The sequence below is a fragment of the Dipodomys merriami genome, unplaced genomic scaffold (assembly GCF_024711535.1).
Source record: "Dipodomys merriami isolate MVZ:Mamm:240054 unplaced genomic scaffold, mDipMer1.0.p SCAF_8, whole genome shotgun sequence".
NCBI classification, from domain to species: Eukaryota; Metazoa; Chordata; class Mammalia; order Rodentia; family Heteromyidae; genus Dipodomys; species Dipodomys merriami.
Window position 1 is genome coordinate 30,579,546 of NW_027206401.1, and position 22,289 is coordinate 30,601,834.

Here is a 22,289-nt window from a genome sequence, read left to right on the forward strand (position 1 = left end):
AAAATCTTCAAAACTCTGATTGATTTGTTCAGGAGTGGCAATTAGTCAAGGAATTCACTAAGCATTCTGCCCGATCTACACATCAGTTCCTTTTGTCCTGGCTTCTGGCAAGGGGCTTCTTGAGGGATTCAGATATTAACTGAGCAGTATTTAAATAGCAATGCATTGGACAGCAATTGGTTGGAAAGTCTGGCTATTGGCCCCAACAGATTTTTTATTAAAGGTTTTCATTACAAAGGATCCCGTTGAATTATTCATTTCAATCAATTCAAAACATTTTTTGCATCATTCTCCTCCATTCTCTTCTTCACAGCCTAGAACTCAAGATTTGAGCTTTCATCCCCTCACTCTTTTTGTTTCCTTTTTGCTGTTGACAAAGCGGCATGGTGGCTAATTTATACATTACAGGAAACAAAATAGCCGTGAAGATCGCTGACCCCAAACAGGTGTACATGAGTACTGGTAAATCTGGGAATTGCCCCTGAAGAATTCCAATTACTGCAGGAATAGCCATGTCTCCCAACGAAGCACCAATCACAAAAAATGCAGCTGATTTGCCACTGATGGTGGTGTACTGTTCAATCCAAGAAACACCACTGGGAAACGTAGTGGCCATGGAGGCCCCATACACGGAGGTTGCTATCCAGAGACAAAGGGGGCTCCTGTCAAAAAGCACCAGAAACAAACAGGAGACCAGGCTGCCAACGTTGCTCAACACAATCATGGTGGCAGGACATAAACACACAGCAAAGAAGATCGCCAGGCCCCTGCAGGCTGCGAAGGTCCCCCAGAAGATGGAGTTCAAGCCAGCTGCCTCTCTCTCATCCATGCCAACATGGGTGGTGGCAAAGGAGAAAAGGAAAGAGCCATATGTCACCTCAGCCCCCACGTAGAAGAAGAAGAACAGAAAAAGCAGACAGAGAAGGGCCTTGTGGTATTGAGCTCTTCGAGATTGCTGAGCAGATGCTGTTGATTTTCCCTGTCTTGAGCTTCTCATGCAGAACAGAGCAAAGAAAAGGAGAGAAACTATGAGAATGTAGGTGCCTATGGAAGCATAAGCCCACAGTAAGTTCATGTCATGGGGAGCTGCGAGTAGAGGGTCTGAGGCGGCTTCAGAAGAGGCATTGAGGGCTGCAGGGAGAAAGTCGGGCTCTGTGTGGTTGTCAGCAGACACTGTGGGGCCCAGGGCCAGTTTAGCCAGCAGGGGAGCCAGGAAGGCGCCCAGGGCAAAACTGAAGTGTAAGGCCTGCATGTGGGGGCGGCCCTTGTCCCCCCAAAGAGCCAAGATGACGACATTCGCACCTACCAATGAAAGACAGGGGAAAAAAACACAGTCATTATTGTTAGAGTGATCAGTCCTATCAGGAGCTCTGTTCAGTCCTTAGTCATTACCCATTGGCCCTGTATCAATTCTGTGAGACTCAGGAGCAGAAAACAAAGTAGCTTAACATCTCTTATTCATCCATGGTCACTGTTTACATCCTAGTTCCAGACCAAAGGCTTATTACAAAACTTGGTAATTCCACACTACAGAGAAATTTGTTCTTATTACAGGAAACAAGAGCTGCACCTACTCTGAGCATGTGCAAGCTGAAATGCAAGAGCATCAAGGCTTTGCCTGTCTGCTTTGTAATCAGATATTTGCAGATAAGCACATAATTCCATCACTGAAATTTTATACACAAATTAAGCCTGGAGAATTTACAATATTTTTAATTGTTTGTTTGGCAGGGCTGGGGTTTGGATTCACGGTCTCAGACTTGCTTGCTCTGCTTGCTTGGCTGGCAGTCTTCCACTTGAGCCATACTCTCAGCCTTGCTTTTTACTTGTTGTTCTTTTTCTGACCAGGTTGTCTTCAAAGGAGGATCTTTTAGATCTCAGCCTCAGGAGACTCAAGGATTAAAGGCAGGAGCCACCAGCACCTGGCTTCAAGTAACTTTAGCATGGGAAAGGGAGGCATAAGCAATTGTAATCAATACTGGTAAACAACATCACATGTGTTTTTCAGCAGGTTTTTAGGACATGATGACACATGGAGAACATCTGTTGTACAAGACCAGAAATTTAGAGAAAGAAAATAACAGAAAAGAAAAACATGGGAAAGTCGTGAATTACATGCATTTCTCTAAGCTTGGGAGAGAAGATCATTTTTAGATTGTGTGTCTGGAATAGAGAGAGGAAGAGTGGGTGAATGCAGTCATAATATTCAATATACATATGAGAAAACAGAACCAGGTAACTTGAGGGACTGGGAACAAGGGAGGAGCATGTGGAAGGGGGGACATTCATCAAGATACACTGTGCTAAGCTGGGTGCAGCTTTAATCCTTGATTCTCATGATATCCTAACTACTCAGGATCCTGAGATCTGAAGATAGTGGTTCAAAGCCAGCCTGTGAGACTCTTCTCTCCAATTAATTAGTGGAAGTGGAGCTGTGGCTCAGGTGGTAGAGTGCTTACCTCGAGCAAAAACGCTCAGGGACCATACCAGGCTCTGAGTTCAAGCCCCAGGATTTTCACCTACATTTACGCACACATTTGCACACACACACACACACAGATACACACACACACATACAAAGGCATTTACACATAAATTGACATGTTAAATCAAACGCCTTTGTACATTTTATATTTTGTATAATGTATTGTGTAAATACTTTGCATATTATTTGTAATAATAATATATTTGCTTCTGTCTGTGCTTTCACAGCCAAATAATGGTTACAAAGTTTTAGCCTAGTAGATAATTAACCATCTAGGTTTAATTATCACCTGAGTAAATTTCTGTTGTTTCTAATTATTACAAGGCAAAGTTTAGAATCATCAGCTCAACTTTTCTAACAGAAAGCACCTACTCTTGGATAGAACAAAGGTCCCACTGACCTGTATCAATAGTGCCAACCGCAGCCCCAAAGAGAGCCATCATGACAATCAGCAATGCTGCATTCTTACAAAAAGGGATAAAATAAAGACCAACAGTGGTAGCCAGCATTGACAATCCTAGAAAAAGTAAGAAAGTCAACTTGTATGGCTTGCAGATGGCTCCTCCCCTACCCCATCCCACCCCCTCCACCCTGTAAACCTAGTGACTTGACAGGATGAGATTGGGAGGATTGAGGTTTGTAGCCATCCTGGGCACAAAAATCCATTAGAAACCAAGAGCTGGAGCTGGTGCAGACTGCCAGTGGCTTATGCTTATTTCTAGCTACTCAGGATGCTGAGATCTAAGATGATCATGGCTTGAGGCACAAGCAGAAAAATTCACTAGACTAAATCCCTAAAACAATCAGCCAAAAAATGTAGGGCATGAGTTAGGTGGTAGAGTGCTAGTCTAGCAAGCACAAGGCCCCAGGTTCAAATCCCAATACCATACAAAAAGAAAGAAAGCAATAGTTGGGTATGGTGGCAAATGCCTGTCATCTTAAGTACAGGGGAAAATAAGCTCTCAGACCAGGCCAGCCCAGGCAGACAAGTCCATGGGACTCTACCTCAACAGAAGAATCTGGGTGGGATTGCACAAGCCTGTCATCCAAGCTGATGTGGGAAATCTACATAAGAATCAAGACCCTTAACCCCTCTATATGGTATTTTTATAATGAAAAATAAATAAAGTAATCAATACCCTACCATGTGATTTTTTTTTGTGCTTTGTGTGTTCCTCCCCCACGGAATAACCCCTGTTTTCACCTGTATTTGATGTTAGTCTAATTTGGGGAGGGAAAGGGAAAAAACAAAATGTTTAAATAAGGATGCCTGTTGACCCATTGTAACAATGGGATGTACAAGACACTATGTTGAAAAACGAACTATACAATTTGGGCAGGAGGCAGGGCAGTGTAGTTGTGGAGGTAGGAGGGAAGGGATGTTAGGGGAAAAACAAAGAAGAGGCAACAATGCTTCATAAGAAATGTACTCATTACCTTGCTTATGTAACTGTAACCCCTCTGTACAGTATTTTCACAATAAAAACATTAATAAAAAGAATCAAGACCCGGGCTGGGAAGGTGGCTCAGTGGTAGAGTGCTTGCCTTGCATGCATGAGGCCCTGGGTTTGATTCCTCAGCACCATATAAGCAAAAAGAAAAAAGCCAGAAGTGGTGTTGTGGCTCAAGTGGTAGAGGGCCAGCCTTGAGCTGAAGAGCTGAGGGACAGTGCCCAGGCCCACAGTTCAGGACCCACAACTGGACCAAAAAAAAAAAAAGAATCAAGACCCTATCTCAATAATAAGTATAATATTTTTAAAAGGACTAGAGGTATGGTTTAGCAGTAAAGCATATGCCTAGCAAACACAAGCACCTGAGAGCAAATTCTAGTAACACATCCCAACACACACACACCCAAAAGTATCAGCCAGACATAATATCTCACACTTTTAATTCTACTTCTAAGGTTGAGGCTGAAGAACTGTATTTTCCACTGCAGCCTGGGCTGCACAGTGAGACCCTGTCCATAACAAAATGAAACAAGGAAGGAAGGAAGGAAGGAAGGAGGGAAGGAAGAGAGTAAGGAAACAAGGAAGGGAAGGAAGGGAAGGAGGAGAGAGATAGATAGAAAGAAAGAAAGAAAGAAAGAAAGAAAGAAAGAAAGAAAGAAAGAAAGAAAGAAAGAAAGAAAGAAAGAAAGAAGAAAGAACCCAGAGAGAAAGAAGGAAAGATCAATATTCACTAGGGTCATAGGTCAAGATATCATCATTAAAAAATGCACCAAAAAGATATAATTAAATAAACCTAGATAATCGGGTTGGGAATGTGGCTCACTGGTAGAGTGGTTGCCTTTATGCATGAGGCTTGGGTTCGATTCCTCGGCACCACATAAGCAGAAAAAGCCAGAAGTGGCCTGTGGCTCAAGTGGTTAGAGCCCTAGCCTTGAGCTGAAGAGCTGAGACACATCACCCAGGCCCAGAGTTCAGGCCCCATGGATGGCCCCTCCAAAAAAAAATTTGGATAAAAACTGGATAATCATTACCAAATTAGAGGTGCTACTTCTACTAGTCATAATTTTATCTAAATATTTTATAAGGTTTATGGATTATACAGATTCTATTACTATAATCTGAACAGCATCCTAGTCTTGCTAATACTTAAATTTAGTATGAAGGAAAGTTCTATAATTCGGGCCTGTCTATAAGTCTAAATGTTTACTTAAATATTTCACATTTAAGAAACTAAGGCAGAAGTGGAACTGTGGTTCAAGTGACAGAGCACTAGCCTGGAGCATTAAGATGCTCAGGGACAGTGCCCAGGTCCTGAGTTCAAGACCTAGGATGGGGGAAAAAAAGCAGAGAAACTGAGTAGCTTTTAGTATGACTTAACAATATGAAATGGCAAAAATAGTATTCAATCACTATGGTATCCTGTCATTAAACTTTACTAAACTGAGTAGTTTGGGGAATATGGAGGGGAATAAAAGAACTTCATGCTTTGAATGACTTGGAAGTCATTGGTTATTCATTGGTGATTACTTATTCTCCATTCTCTTTTTCATCGTATTCAACTAAATTTTCTTGAAACCTGTCACCCTATTCAAACCACAGCATATTAAAATCGTTGCCAGCATGTCAAAATCCTCTAGACTGTGGCACAGGGACCAGTCTCATCACTAACAGGAGGACAAACGTGCAGCCTGTGTCAGTGCATCACCATCCCCTGCCCCACACTGTCAACCCAGAGTCCAGAGAGCCTGGCCATGTTTCCAAAGCACATCTGGCCCCAGACACACCTAGAGACCTGCCCTAGCTGATGGGCAGAGCTTTGGGACAAGTGTGTGACATGCACTGCTGCCTCAGTGCCAGTGGAGGTCGGGAGGCTCAGGACTGCCATCAGCACACCTGAGGGCTAATCAAGGCTCCGGGTGGCCCAGCCCAGATGCCCTGTGGCTGCCAAGGTGAGACCTATGGAGACCTAGCTTCTGTGGAGGACCCTGAAACACCTCCCATCCCAGTTGTCAAGTTTTCGTATTTGGAACCCAGTTGTAAATTCAGTGACAGGCACAAAGAAGCAAAGATCATTGTTTCCTTACCCAAATGTAAAAACTGATTCATACACTGCAAAAGAACTGCTCTGATCACAGAGCCACACAAACATCCTAAAGCACGACCCACAAAGGCTGCTGATGTTGTGGTTCACGGGTAGTGACCTGGAACACCACCATCTTAGTGCGCAGGAAGAGCCAGTGAGAGCTAGGTTGGGAACTCATTAAATGCCACCACATTGTGAAAATCTGTATTTACTCACCCAAAATTAAAACATGGTTCACAAAGTCAAAAAGAAGTCCTCCAATCATGGAACCACACAAAAAGCCAGAGGCCCGGCCAACAAATACTAGGGAAAGGCTGCTGATATTGCGGTTCACATTAGTGGCCAGATCTTGAAATGTGGGTCCCAGTATAGCAATACTCATTCCCTAAAATTGAAAAGATGAAGCTTTTTATTAACAATCATTAACATAAATAACATCTAAGTGGTAGTATCTATTCCTACTATAAAAACTATGAGGCTCCCTCATGGTATAACCCCTGTTTCCACTGTGTTTGATTCCGGTGCCCTGCATCTTGTATATACATTTTTCTAATTTAGGGAAGGGAAGAGATATAACAAAATGCTGTAATAAGGATACAGGATGACCCATTGTAACAATGAGATGTAAAAGACACTATGTTGAAAATAAACTTTACAACTGGGTTGGGGGGAAATAGGAGTTGGGAAGGTGGGGAGCGAAGGGATGGTAGGGGGAAAAAGGAGGAAATAACAATGCTCTATAGGAAATGTACTCATTACTTTACTCATGTAACTCCTCTGTACAGTATGTTTACAATAAAAATATATACAAAACACTCACACACACACACACACACACACACACACACACACACACACACACACACACACACACACACACACACACACAGAGCTGTGAGGCCATATAATATATGGACTGGAACAAAGCCAGGGAAAGAATGAAATTGTTCAAAAAGAAGAAATGTTTTATTTACCTGGCTTACGTAACTGTAACCCCTTTGTACATCACCTTTATAATAACAATTTAAAACATTAAATAAAATAATACTTCTATTACTAGAGCTATATACTCCCATGGTTTTTCTTCTATCTACAACATTCAATTAAAAAAATACGCATTTCATTCCTTTGGCTTTTTATTGTAATGCTCTTCCTTTGTGAACAATAGCTTAAAAACAATATTCTGACTGAACATTTATAGAATGTAACATTATCATTATTCTTTTGGGAAAGGGGGCCTGAGCACTCTCGTCCCTATTTTTTTTTTTTTTTTTTTTTTGCCAATCCTGAGATTTGAACTCAGGGCCTGGGCACTGTCCCTGAACTTCTTTTGCTCAAAGCTTTACCACTTGAGCCACAGCACCACTTCTGGCTTCTTTCTGTTTATTTAGTACTGAGTAATTTAACCATGGTTTCATGCATGCTAGGCAAGCACTCTGTCACTAAGCCACATTCCTAGTCCCCCACATCCAATTACATATATACTCAAATACACTAGCCAAGTGACAGTAATATTCTCAAATATCCTGTATGTACTAATAGGAGAATTCAAATGTTAAAATTTTAAATTATTACAACATCATCATTTTTTATGCTGTTAATACAATGATAATGGCAAGTGCAGGCTCATGGGTGTAATCTCAGCTGTTCATGAGGCATCAATCAGGCAAGCCTGGCAAGAGGTTATCAAGACCATCTCAACTAAGCCAGTCATGGTGGTTTATATCTTTTGTCCACACTATGTGTAAGGCCACGAGTAAGGGGATCACAGTTCAGGCTGGGTCTAGGCAAAAAGGCAAGACATTTAAAACAGAAAAGGTTGGAGATGTGGCTCAAGTAGCAGAGTACCTACTTAGCAAGCACAAGAGTCTTAAGTTCAATCAGTACTGCCAACAAAACAAACAAATATAAGAGAGTCCTTCCTCTAAAATACAAATAACATTTTGCAGGATATCAACCATTTAAATATTACTACATGTAAATTTCTTCAAAGAGACCTCAAAGTTATCAGGTGAACAGTGTATCAGCCTTCATTAGTTTCTAAGAAAGAAACTAGCATGTTGGTATTTATGAACATGTATAGAATGACTTTAACCAAATTTTACTAAATGACAAGGTGTTCTGATAAATTCAACTTGGCCTGAAACTGTCTGCATATGTTCCAAACAATAACACTGACAAGTTATAACCTAAATGAATATCTTCTTGAAACGAACAATCCATTCAAAATGCATTATATTTATACACTGACATGTTGAATTAAAAACCCCTTTGAAAAACTACTATGAGATTAATTTTAAGAAGTTTAAAAACACAAATATGGAAGCCATGGCCAGTCATACCAATTAGAGGTAATCAGGTCAGGTTCAGTCAGTAACAGGATGCTGAGACATATCTAAACAAACAAATGCTAAGAGCTGACCTGTTCTGACATTTCTAGAAGTCACTTCTTGTCTCTGCCTATAAATCTTGCCTGTTTCACCTTCCTGGGAAGAATTATCTCCATATTTACTGGCTCAGGTACTAGTCAATGTATGAACTGTGTCTTTGTTCCCATAAAGTGACTCAATTTAATTGTCTGAAATTTTTCTTTTAGAGATACACATTAGATATGGGATCTAAAGTAGCCCTTCAGGCCCATGGATGTATCAAGTGTGTACCAGGGCACTTTGTGCTCACTGGTGACACACAACTACTGGGGCATGGCCAGGATATCCCTTTGGTTTGAGCTCTGTGAATCTGTGTTTTAAGTTCTCTAACTTCATTTCAGCTTTCTTTTTAAACAAGGCTAAATCTCATTGGATCTAGTAATTAACTGGGTTGTATGTATGCAGTGGCCACAGGTAAGCAGGTGGCATTTGAAAATGGGTTTTTCCAAATCTGAGGAGTTCACTTTCTGGGACATTTCTTAACTTTACTCACAAAACAATGATGGGTCTAGAACCACAGGGGGGAACAATTGGAACAAAAATGTTGGCTACCTGACTACAACACGTTAGACCTATACTGGTTATGGTTATGGTGTTAAAGGTTTCATCTAGATGATATTGTAAAGTAACAGGCAAGGACCCAAATACCACAAAGTCCATGAGCTGCAGTCTGCAATCATACCCAAATGCATGCAAAGAGGTAAATGAATGAGAGACTGCCCGTTTGTGAGATTCCTTACAAAGAACAGATGGAGAAAGTCTTCAAAGCTTTTCTATTTCATGAATGTTAGTCAAAGTTTTTAACCAGCTGGGCAGGAAATTTTGTTCAATTGGATCCAGACAATCACCTTCACAATAGTTTCCTTCCTGCTTTTCACTGGAAATTAAGACTACCAAAGGTTAAAAATTCTAATTAATAGATGAAACTAAAATTATTGGAAATGAGAGGGGAGAATCTCCTGTACAAGGGATGTAAGATGTGCTCTTGGGAAGAACAGTTATAACATACAAAGATGCCTGCTTTCATTCTTAAATTACATAAATATCTATATTTGCCTTTTATATCAATTTGGGTAAGTGAAAGATTGTTGTTTAACTATATGTCTATATATGTCTATATATAACTATATGTCTATATATGTATTTTAGTACTATATGTACTAAAGTGTTTTCAATCTTTGATATTTTTGATGAATTACCAAAATCAAATTAAGTCTTTTACTAGCCCATGAATTCATTTGGGAATTTTTCAGGTAGGCCCTTGGGATAGCTCATTATAAGAAGAGATATTGGGTTTACTATGAGGAACACTGTCAAATAATAAGTCATATTAAAGTTTCTTTGACTTATGTTTATATGAGTGTTAATAATACACATTTCAGAAATTATATGAAATTCATGAAAATATAGCAGCCCTAGTCACACTCCTAATTTTTTGTGGTATTAGGGTTTGAACTCAGAGCCTCATGCTTGCTACTCAGGTATTTAACCTTTGATTCCACACCCACAGTCTCCAGTTCTTTTTACATTTATATATACAAGAACTTGCCACAGTGGCCAAGCCTGAGGAAGGAGGAACAATTGAACTCAGGAGTCTGAGCCAGTATCAAAATCATAGTAATGCCTCTCTTCTAAAAATATGTTGTATACAACAAAAACAACAAATGGCCAGGCACTGGTGGCTCATGCCTATAATCCTAGCTACTCAGGAGGCTGACATCTGAGGACCACAGTTCAAAGGCAGCTTGTAAGACTCTTATCTCCAAATAACCACCAGAAGACCAGAAGTGGAGCTGTGGCTCAAGGGCTAGGCTTGAGCACAAAACACTCAGAGACAGACTCTAGGTCCTGAGTTCAAACCCCAAATGTTGTCCGTTGTATCACTACTGTAATGAACGCTTGTCAGTTCCTAACCACAACCATTGTAAATCTTGTTGTTCAGAGTTGTTTAATCTGGTGAGGGGTTCTGAGAACATTAAGACTCTGAAGACAGAGTTAAAAATTCTCAGACTACTTATTAAAAAGAGTGTTTAAACATCAACTAAATGTTTAACCAAACATCAAGCAAAACAAGAATTAATTAAATACTAAGGGAATGACTTGCAGTTTTTCCTGTTAACTCAGCTAGCACTGAAATTATAAAGATATGCCTCAATACTTCTAAGGCCAGGCACAGTGGCTCTCACCTGTAATCCCAGATACATAGGCGGTAGACATGAGGAGAACTGGATTTCAGATTAGCCCCAGAAAAAACTGGCAAGACTCCATCTTAACAAAAAAGCTGGATATAGTGATGTGTACCAGTTATCCCAACTAGATGGGGGCATAGGTATAAGGATCATGGCCCAAGCCAACTCTGGACAATACTATGGGATCCTATCAGAAAAATAACTAAGACAAAAAGGGCTAGAGGACTGAAGTGGAGAATGCCTGCCCAGCAATCACAAGGCAAAGAGTTCAAACTACAATATCACCACAAAATTCACAGTGAATAATAGTAAGTCCATTGCTAGGTGTGGTCTGAACCTTGCTGAGTCTTGAAAGCTTCTGCTTTTATGTTATTGCTTTGTGGTCCTGGAGTTTGAATTTAGGGCACAGCACTTGCTAGGCCGCCACTCTACCAGCTGAGCCACCATCGCCCTTTGGTAGTCTTCCTATCTCCACTTCCTCAATGGCTGGGATTCAGCCATGAGCCCTAATGCCTGCCTTAAAGCTTCTGTAATTAAAAGCACTGCACTCAGAGAACCCTCATGGAAGAGATTAAATGACCTATCACAACAAAATATTGGTGGGATAAACATCTTTTTTTGTTCATTCATGGGGCTTGAACTCTGGGCCTGAGTGCTGTCCCTCAGCTCTGCTTGAGCCACAGTGCTACTTCCAGGTTTCTGGTGGTTAATTGGATATAAGAGTCTCAAGGATAGCCAGTCACCAGTGGCTCACACCTGTAATCTTAACTACTCAGGAGGCTGAGATCTGAGGATCGTGGCTCAAAGCCAACCTGGGCAGGAAAGTCCTTGAGACTCTTATCTCCAATAAACCACTAGAAAACAAGAAGTGGTGCTGTGGCTCATGTGGCAGTGCTCCCCTTGAGCTGAAGAGCTGAGGGACAGCGCCCAAACCCAAGGTTTAAGTCCCAAGACTGACCCAAAAAACAAACAAACAAACAAAAAGAGTCACACAGACTTTCCTGCATGGGCTGGCTTTGAACCATGATCCTCAGATCTCAGCCTCTTAAGTAGCTAAGATTACAGCCGTGAGCCACTGGTGCCTGGTGGAACAAATATTTTTAATTAAAAAAAAAGATTCTAACCAATGTTCATCAAGTCCATAATTTTAGTAGAACAATGAAGGTTTAACTGTTCCACTCTGGCACCCGCTGGTTTGTTTGAATGTATACAGGTGAGGTTTGCTCCCTTGTCACCTTCCGTGCATTTACTGCTTGAAGGGAAGCTTCCCATGCAGAAAAGGCTGAAGCTGCAATGGTAGCAGCTGGCACAGGTGCTTTTCTCATGGGGCTTTCCGGCTGAATCTCCCCCAAAGGCCTCACTTCTCTGCACATCTCATCACTGAGGTGATAATCATTAGGCAAAGCCTACAGAATGGGTTGGAGTGCCTTCAACCAAAATAGAGACAATTGATGCCAATCAGACCCATTCTCACTGAAGAGCAGAGACTGCCTTGGTGAAGTAGTCTAGGCTAATAGCAGACCCTCATGTAGCCTCCTCTCATAGGCTTACCTGACTCAGGAGTGCCAGGCTTTAATGCATTGTGTCAAACACATTCTCACTGGGGCAAAGAAGCCCTTCAGGACCCCCTCCTGCAATTGATGGCAACAGGAAGTGATGCTCTAGAACCTGGATGTGGTCTTTTGGAAACAATCTCATTAAGTCCCTGACTCTGGTGAAGTGTTCATACCAGATGATTCTCTCGACAAATTCCCAAACCTCCCATTTATATCTAACCTCTCAACTCAGTGGACCTGCCAGAATCTTGAAACTGTACACCTGTTGGGGAGCATATGATAAAGCTGAGTGTATGGTAAATCAGCCCAGTTATGTTTCTCCCAGAAGTAGGTGACATTGTACACTTGACAGTTTTCCAACACCCCCGATGAAGCCATCTCCACCATCCTGGAACCGTTGTTCCTGCCCTTCCCTGTTCTTCCCCTCCCCCCCCCCTTACAGGAAAATGCTTGGCACCACCTATTCAGATGGCTTTGGCCAAGGAGAAGGCTGTAGTAAGGAAACACAGAAGTTGTTGGATGTGTGAGTGAACCTCTGAATGTGGAAACAATTCCAACCCTGCCAGGGCTGCTTCATGTTCCCATTAAGTCACCTTGAAGTCTTACAGGAAGGGAGGACAGTGCTTCTGATATTCTAGACATCACTGCTAGTTTCTTACACTGCCAGTGAACAACTAGTCAGTGTCAACTAGAAGAAACATACCTGAAAGCTGGGCACCAATGGCTCACACCTGAAATTCTAGCTACTCAGGTGGTTGAGATCCGAGGATCTCAGTTCAAAGCTAGCCTAAACAGAGTTTACAAAATCTCATCTTCAATTACACAGCAAAAATGCCTGGAGTCATAGGGCATATGGTAGAGCACCAGCCCTTAGTGAAAGAGCCTAGTTTGAGTACCATGTTCTGAGTTTAAGTTTTAGTACTAGCTCAAAAAAAGGAAGGAGGTGGGGGGGAGAGATAAAGCTACCTAGTGATTTCTTGAGAGAAATCTGAATGCAAGGGCTGGGAAGGTGGCTCAGTGGTAGATCGCTTGCCTAGCATGCCTGAGGCCCTGGGTTCAATTCCTCAGCACCACATAAGCAAAAAGAAAAAATCCTGAAGTGGCCCTTTGGCTCAAGTGGTGGACCATTAGCCTTGAGCTGAAAAACTGAGTTCAGGCCCCACGACCGGATCCCTCCCCCCCTCAAAAAAAAAAAGCGAATGCATAAGAGCTGGGAAATATATGTCTGGGAAAATAAATTATTCATTTGTCACAGTACCAAATCCAGCAAGGTTCTTTTTCAGTAAATAAGTTTATGTATCCTTACAGGATGCTATTAAGGGTTCAAAGTAAGTTTCTCATTACATTTTTTTTAGAAGTTTGCAGATTTATTGGTAACAAATTGCTTCTGCAGAGTCAGCACTAAGTGGCGACCTATTCCAGTGCCAAAGACTGCACATATTCTACAATCTGTTCCCTTGGTTCAACGTCCTGATTGCTTTGAATGCAACTCACAGTGTAGTTCTCTCCTAAATTATGAATAGATTTAAGCCGGGTTCTGGTGGCTCACGCCTGTAATCCTAGCTACTCAGGAGGCTGAGATCTGAGGATCACGGTTCAAAGCCAGTCCCGACAGGAAAGACCATGAGAATCCTATTTCCAATAAACCACCAGAAAACCGGAAATGGCGCTTGTAGCCCAAGTGGTAGAGCGCTCGCCTTGAGCTGAAGAGCTGACTGACAGCACTCAGGCCCAGAGTTCAAGACCCAGGACTGACAAAAAAATAAAAAAATTATGAATAGATTTTCGAAGTTTCCTTATTTCCTATAACCAGAGGCCAAAGCATTCAATATCCAAAATTAGCCTTTACATAGTTAAAGTAGTTTCCCATAAGGAAAGTTTCTAATAGGTTCTTGGCACTCACTCTTGCCAGCAAGTGGGATGCTACTTATATGGAATTTGAAGCTAACCTGTAAGGTGGGGAAATTTAAATCTTGTAGCCCATTAGACCTCCCAGCTCAGAAGTGTCAAACCCACTCTCTGGAAGGCAGGTGAGAATATTAATGGTAACTGAAACCAATTAACCTGGGACAAAATTTAGCATTAGTTTTGTCCAAGTTGGAGGTTTGTGTGGTGCTAAAAACAAAATCCAATGTTGTGCCTATCACATCCTTGATTTCACTCCTACACAAGGTAGCTAAAGGGCTGAAATAGATCACTTGGCAGAACATGTGTTTAGCTTAGTATGCAGAAAGCCCACAGTTGAATCCCTAGATAGAATCCAATATCATTCTCTACACTCTACTCCAAATGTTGGTTTTCAGACATCCTGAACGATGGACAGTAAACCTTGGCTATTTAAACATTTTCTGATATTCGTGTTTAGTGGGTCCCCAGGTTCCTATAACTTTGTTACAAGGCAAACTACAACACTGGATGTCTCTCATAGCCAACAATAATTTTTAATCACATCATGCCCTGAACAAGAATAATGACTACTAGTGCTAGAATACTGTTGACTTTATGTGGACTTAGACCATAGTCTGGGCCTGGGCACTGTCCCTCAACTCTTCAGCTCAAGGCAAGAATTCTAGCACTTGAGCCACAGTGCCACTTCTGGTCTTCTGCTGGTTTATTGAAGATAAGAATCTCATGGACTTTCCTGCCTGGGCTAGCTTTCAACCACGATCTCAGCCTCTTGTGTAGCTAGGGTTACGGTCATGAGCCACCACTGCCCAGAATGTTTGGTTCTTGAAGACATATATAAAGGAGTGTACTTTAGCTTCTGGCTATATTCTGTTGACTTTCATACTGAAGTCTCCCTGATTTGCTGAATCCCCTCAAGTCAGGAAAAGCCTATGCAGCCATTTTGTTGTGTATCAAATGACAGACACATAAAGCATAAGGAATTACTCAGCTGCTTTGCCATTACAAACTATGCATTTCATATTTAAGCAAAATTGATCAGTTATTCCTGTGAAAATGCTGTCAATGCTTAAGGTTTTAGTCAAAATTAAAGCTGACCAAAGGGGCACTATAATTGATAGCCTAAAGCTGCCTCACAGGCCTGTGAATACAGGGGTCTGTAACCACCTTATGTCAATAAACTGCAGGCTGGGAATATTCTGGGAAGAAGGAACTGAGCAGTCAAGCAGCCATCTCATCCCAGGCTGCATGCTGCCCAGAAATGCGCAAAGGAGGCAAATTTACAGTTTCTATATGTCACTTTTTTGTTATCCATAGACAGTGCCTTAGAAGACTTTAGAGAAGTTGTTAGTTCAAGTGTTGGCCAACATCTAAACCTTATTTTTGTGCAAAAAAAACTGATAATATGCCTTTTAAAAAAAGGAATTCTCAGTAAGAGCAACTAGATGGCTTTCAGAGAAAATTCTTTGGATCCTTTAAGGAAAATCATTACCAATTTACCTGTGAAGTGTAACTGTTTCTGATTGTACTGCTGTTACAAAGGGACCCCCAGCCCTAGAAGGAACAGGACAAGACTGTGGAGCCAGAGTAGGCACAGGCACACAGCAAGCACTTAGTATAGGACAAAGTCAGAATTCAGGCTCCACTCGGTGTCATGTCTTCCAAGGACTTCCAAGAGCCAGCATACAGCAAGTGCCAGCAACACCAAGCACCTACACAGACTTCTTTCCTCCTCATATCTGTACCTCCATCAAAACATTCTAACAAAGAATTCAGCCTCAGACTCCAGAGATACTCTATGACCAGAAGTGATTCTCCTCCCCAAGACTCCAGCTTCCATCTCCAAGGATCATAATCATCAAGTGATAAGAGTGAGCTTTTAACAAACAATGGAGGTGTAGCTTAGGGAGTTGGCAAAAGGCAAGTCTACACTTGTGCATTGTGCTAGCAAAAGCTGAAGAGCTGGTTAAAAGTGGATTGTGTGAGAGACTGAGATTGGGAGAAGACTTAGCATTGTCCAAAAAGAAATGTGCTCATTACTTGACAGATGAAACTACCACCAGACCTCTGTACATCAGCTTTATAATAAATAAAAAGAAAGTTAGAAAATAAAAGTGAGTTGTTGGCAGAGTGATGTTTCCAACTCTTTCACGTAATCAGGTTCAGGAGTCACTTTCCTTTGGTACATTATTTCCCTAGCTGCAAAATTTAGCAGTTGGCCTCATTTTTAGCCAGATCGCCATAAAGAAATCGCACAAAAGGCAGGCTTGTGTTTGTAAATTGGAGGCGGAGAGCTTCGTATCTTGTGCCTCCATCCAGCACCGAGGAGAGTTTGCTGCAGTTGGAACACATCAGGAAAATCAACTTCGCACTGGATTGTAACCCTTACTGATCAGAATTATGCCCCGTGTTAGACAGAGTGGATGGCTCCGTGCGCAGGAGGTGAAGGGAGCAGTCAAGCGTTAGCGCACGGAAGACACCGGCTCGCGCCCCGCTCTCCGCTCTCGGGGGTCGCAGCCCCAGCTCTCACCAGCCCCAGGAAGGCCAGATACACGGCCGCGGTGGTGAACCAGCGCAGCAGGCGCTGGCCCCGGCTGCTCCGCCGGGAGCCCTCCACGGTCTCCGTCTTCGTCGCATTCTCGGCCCGGGCCTCGGCCTGGTGCGGCCGCTGCCCCGCAGGCCCGGCCCCACGGAAGTCCGCTTCCAGCTCCAGCTTGGCCACCCCGGAGAACGCTCGAGCTGCGCACGGCCCCGAACTCCCGTCCCTCCGGCCCGGAGGTCCCTCCAGATGCCCACTCCCCCAGGGCTGGACGCAGGCAGGGCCTGGCGAAGCCGGACTTCGGACTTCGGACTTGGGTTTCCGCCGAGGCAGGCAGTGGAGCAGACAGGCAACCGGCAACTCCCAGACACCCGCATCAAGCAGCTGGCGGAAATGACGTCTGCTGCCAAACAAGGGCTGGGCTCCAGACCTGAAGCCGACCTCGTTGCCTAGGAGACCGCAGAACTCGGGCTGGGCCCAGCCCTAGCTTGAGAAGGATGGCTCACAGACTCTTGTGTCCCAGCTGGCCTCGCACCTCTCAGCCTTCTTAGTAAGTAGGTCTACAGTCAGCAGCCACTAGTGTTGGCTCCTGGATTGGTTTCTTTTGACACAGGCTCTAACTAGATAGCCAAGCATCCTGCCTCAGCAGCCTAAGGGCTGGTTCTAAGTAAACCCCTAACAACTTAAAATCCTGTTTCTTTAAAATAACATTTTCCCTGACTAATAAGTTTATATTGGGTCCAGTGTTGGCCTAGCAGGCACAAGGTCCTCACTACAATCCCCATGACTAGAAAAAATTATGGAAAGGTACACAGTTGCCCTCTAACCATTGCTCAGAAAGTAAACTAGCTTCATTGACCTATTTAATATTCATTTAGTATTTATACCATTCATTTAGAATTCTTACCACTGTTTTCCAGCCCATTTGACTTCTCAAAATGTCTCCAAGTTAAAAATAAAATACCTGCTTCTGATGAATAACTACTATTCCTTCTATGGAGGGAGACTTGGGCCACAAAGATTGCCTGCCAAGGTTGATCAAACTGTCCCTATAGAAGGCTCAGTGCTTCCTCATCATTTCCCAAAGGAAATATTGATCTGTAAATACTGGGATCAGTTTGAAAGATGAATACATCAGCATTACATGCAATTTTTTTTCTTCCCTTAAACGTACATTTAAATAAGGGATTCAGAGCTCACTACACCCCTGCCCCAGTTCGCTTCTGGACTCTGGTATTGACATTTAATAAAATGATTACAGTCTAGATACCCATATTTCTTTTTTTTCTTAAGAATTATTCAAGTAAAGACAAAGCTGCAATGGAGACTATAGGAAGGTACAGATTGTAGGTACATGAAATGCCTGTCAAGGGAAACTGCCGCAGTGAGAAAAAGCAGAGAGTGTACCAACTCTTCATAAATGCTGCTGTAATGTATTCATCTCGTTTTGCTGAATCTAATACACTGGGAAAAATCAACATTTTTACATTATTTTCTATATGACAAGGAAAAAACTGTCAATTGAGTCCAAAAGTGGTAAAACAAAGTAAAACCACCAAAATACATCCAAAGTAAAATCTCCCAACACTGTAAAGGTACATTTATAATAGGACACACCCTAATTTCAGAGGAGTTACAATGTGACTGAATCATGAACGGCAGCATTTTAACAGACCCTTACTGAGAAAAATCACAAATAAGATAGTAGTCATTAAGTACATTGAATTAGAGCATATTAATAAGCACTAGCAAATTCCTAAAGCTCTTTGTTTCTGTTTCACTACTCAGTTGACATGAAGAAGGCACTGGCAATCACATTAATTCCTAGAGGATATCTCAGAGAAACTAAGAAAATGAGAGATTTTCAATTTAGAAATCATTTCTTGAGTCACAGGTGAGGCCTCTGTTAAGTGCCTGTGTGTTGCTGGAAAGCTGAGTCCTGTTTTGAAGCCAGCTCTCTTTGGCACTGCACGGTGTCCTCTTCATAGAGCAGAAATACTCAAAGGACAGATTAGCATCCTCTGGTTCAGCCTACAGAGAAGGAAAAGCATTAAGCAAAGCATGTGAGCTTTCCAAGGATGCACTTTCCTAGAACTTCCCTCCTTACTGTTCAAGTCCAGTGTGGAAGCCTGACAATTTGGTCAGCAAACTGTTTCACAGGTTTGTGTTTTTTCTCCTAAATCAGAATACTACCCAACTTCTGAAAAACAAAAGTCTCACTCAGCAGAAAGGAGGCTGAGAACAGGAGGATCACAAGTTTGAGGCTCAATTGAAATACATAGTGACTTCCAGACCAACGTGGGAAAGATAACCAAACTCTGTCTCAAATTAAGAAACAACAAGAAACTCAAATGCCTGAAAACCACTCTGAAACGGGGAAATCATGGAATATCCACTTAATCAAGCTCTTACCAAATATGAGCCTCAGAACAAAATCCTACTGCATGTAAACATGGTATATTTATAAAATGCTCTGGATTCAGAGCATTTCGAACCTTTTTACCATGAGCTCTAAATGGACAGAGAAAATGTTTTTCTTATGGGGCTTGAACTCAAGGCCTGAATGCTTTCCTTGAGCTCTTTATCTCTAGGCTATTGCTCTACTACTTTGAGCCACAGCCCTACTTCCAGTTTTCTGCTGGCTAAGTGGAGAGAAGAGTCTCAGGGAGCCAGGGCGGCAGAGTAGGCGGGGTGGTGGCTTACAGCTCTAATCCTAGCTTGTAAGATGGCTGAGATCTGAGGATCTCAGTTCAACACCAGCCTGGACAGGAAAGTCTGTGAGAGTCTTATCTCCAATAAAACACCAGAAAACTGGAACTGATACTGTGGCTCAAGTTAGAGTGCTCATATGGTCTGAAGAGCTGAGGGAAAGTGCCCAGGCTCAGAGTTCAAGCCCTTTGAAAAACAACAACAACAACAACAACAAAATGTCTCCTGGGGCCTGGGAAGATGGCTCAGTGGTAGAGTGCTTAACTTGAATGCCAGAGGCCCTGGGTTCGATTCCTCAGCACCACATGAGCAAAAAGTGGCACTGTGGCTCAAGTGGTAGAGCACTAGCCTTGAGCTGAAGAGCTGAGGGACAGTGCCCAGGCCCAGAGTTCAGGCCCCATGACCAGACCCAAAAAGAAAAAAAACCAAAATGTCTCATGGACTTTCTTTCCCAGGCTGGCTTTAAAGCACAACCCTTACATCTCAGCCTCCTGAGTAACTAGGATGACAGTCATGAACCACCAGTGCCCAGCTCAACCTAGAAAATCTGATCCCCAAGTGTGCTGAAAATCTGCCTATGCTCTGCTCTGGCCTAACAACAATAACAATACAATTATGTTAAGTTTTTTAAAGTCAGGAATTATCTATCTGCTCTGAGTATTATGTTGTTCGCTTTGATCCTGGAGCTCTGTGGCAGAGGGCCAGCATTAACTGAAATGGATGCATTTGTCAATGCACTGAAGAGGAATTGGTTTGCAATCTCACTGTGGATCCATCAACATATGACTAGATGTCTGCATTACATAAGGCCTCATTGTTCCACTCATTTCAACCAGTTCAAAAGCCATTTCTGAGCTGAACTCTTAGATTAGGTAGAGGATTTAGGGAGTCCTTGGATTCAAACCAGTACAGAGAAAGAGAGAGATAGAGAGAGAGAGAGACAAAGAGAGAGAGAGAGAAACAGACAGGCAGAGAGAGAGAGACAGAGAGAGACAGAAAGAGAGACAGAGACAGAGAGAGAGAGACAAAGACAGAGAGACAAACAGAGAGAAAATGAAAGGAGGGAGGGAGGTGGAAAGGAAGAAGGGAGGAAGGAAAAGAGGAAGGAATGAAGGAAGGGAGGGAAGGAGGTTGGGAGAAAAGGAGGAAGAGAGGAAGGGAAGAAGGAAGCCAGGAAGGAATGAAGGTAAGAGGGAATGAACCAATTTAATTTTATTTTTCTGAATCATATTTTCATTCTTGTCTTCTTAGTCCAGAACACTCACCTTTTCTGTTTCCTTTTCGCAGAGGCAAGGTAGCTACTTTATACATCATAGGAAATAAAACAGCAGGGAAAATTGCAGACCCAAAACAGGCATACAGAAGTACTGGTAGATCTGGATATTGTCCTTGAAGATCTCCGGTTAATGCAGGAATAGCCATTAGTCCCAAGGCAGAACCAATCAAAATAAATGCAGCAGATTTGCCACTAATGGTGGTGTACTGTTGCATCCAAGAAAAAGCACTGGGAAATGGAGTGGCCATGGAGGCCCCATACACCGAGGTTGCTATCCAGAGACAAAGGGGGCTCCTGTGAAAAAGCACCAGAAACAAACAGGAGGCCAGGCTGCCAATGTTGCTCAACACAATCATAGTGGCAGGGCTTAAACACCCTGCAAAGAGCATTGCCAGGCCCCTGCAGACTGCCAAGGTCCCCCAGAAGATGGAGTTCAAGCCAGCTGCCTCTCTCTCGTCCATGCCAACATGGGTGGTGGCAAAGGAGAAAAGGTAAGAAGTGTATGTCCCATGAGCCCCAATGTAGAAGAAGGACAACAGAAAAAGCAGACAGAGAAGGGCCTTGTGGTATTGAGCTCTTCGAGATTGCTGAGCAGATGCTGTTGATTTCCCCTGCCTTGAGATTTTCATGCAGAACAGAGCAAAGAAAAGGAGAGAAACTACGAGAATGTAGGTGCCTATGGAAGCATAAGCCCACAGTAAGGTCATGTCATGGGGAGCTGCGAGTAGAGGGTCTGAGGCGGCTTCAGAAGAGGCATTGAGGGCTGCAGGGAGAAAGTCGGGCTCTGTGTGGTTGTCAGCAGACACTGTGGGGCCCAGGGCCAGTTTAGCCACCAGGGGAGCCAGGAAGGCACCCAGGGCATAACTGAAGTGTAAGGCCTGCATGTGGCTGGGGCTCTTGTCCCCCCAAAGAGCCAAGATGAGCACTTTCCCACCTAGCAAAGAGACACAGAGAAAGTTTTAAGTTATACACAGAACTTAGTAACACTGGCCCTGAGTCACTTCTGTGTCTCAACAGCCCTAAGCCACCACCACCACCCCCAGAAAACAATGTTCTTACAGCCAGTCTCAGTACTAAGACTTGTTATAAAACAGTTCCCACTCTGATCAGATGCTGGTGGCTCACACCGCTAATCCTAGCTACTGAGGAGGCTGAGATCTGAAGGTTATGGATTTGAAGACAGCCCCAGCAGGAATGTCAGTGAAAGTCCAATTAACCACTAGAAAACAGGAAGTGAAGCTGTGGCTCAAAATGACAGAATACTAGCCTTTAGCAAAGAAGCTCAGGGACAGTGCCCAGGCCTTGAGTGCAAACACACAAGAACAAAAAGTAAATAAACAAAAGTACTGCCAATTTCACATTGGAGACTAATATTATTATATCTAATTGTATATTTTAAAGACTTATACATATTTGCCAGGCAAATTAAATAGTGAACAAATCACCAAAGGGGTTCATATGGTTAGGCAATTGAAGAGTTTATTTTTTTTATGTAAAAGGCAGATTCAAACTATCCAGGCAGGACTTGATTACAGGATTCTGTTGAGCTCATAACAGACAAGAATATCAAGTTTTCTGTTTTGTACTTAGATTTCAGATATGCACATATTTCCCCCTGGAATTTTATAGTCAAACAAAATCTGAAAGATAAAATATGTGCATAGTCT

At 42.6% G+C, this 22,289-nt stretch overlaps 1 protein-coding gene and 1 pseudogene across 1 annotated transcript in view; both read right to left on the minus strand.

The window, feature by feature from the left end:
* LOC138819502 (sodium-dependent glucose transporter 1C-like) lies at positions 1-16,710 on the minus strand (annotated as a pseudogene).
* The window catches only part of LOC138819503 (sodium-dependent glucose transporter 1-like), a 17,723-nt gene continuing 11,597 nt past the window's right edge, over positions 16,164-22,289 (minus strand). Inside the window, exons 4-5 of the mRNA XM_070011037.1 lie at positions 20,612-21,556; positions 16,164-18,668 (exon numbers count right to left, since the gene is read on the minus strand). Of these exons, the coding sequence (XP_069867138.1) occupies positions 18,664-18,668; positions 20,612-21,556 (950 nt within the window). The 3' untranslated portion in view covers positions 16,164-18,663. The remainder of the gene's footprint in view (positions 18,669-20,611; positions 21,557-22,289) is intronic.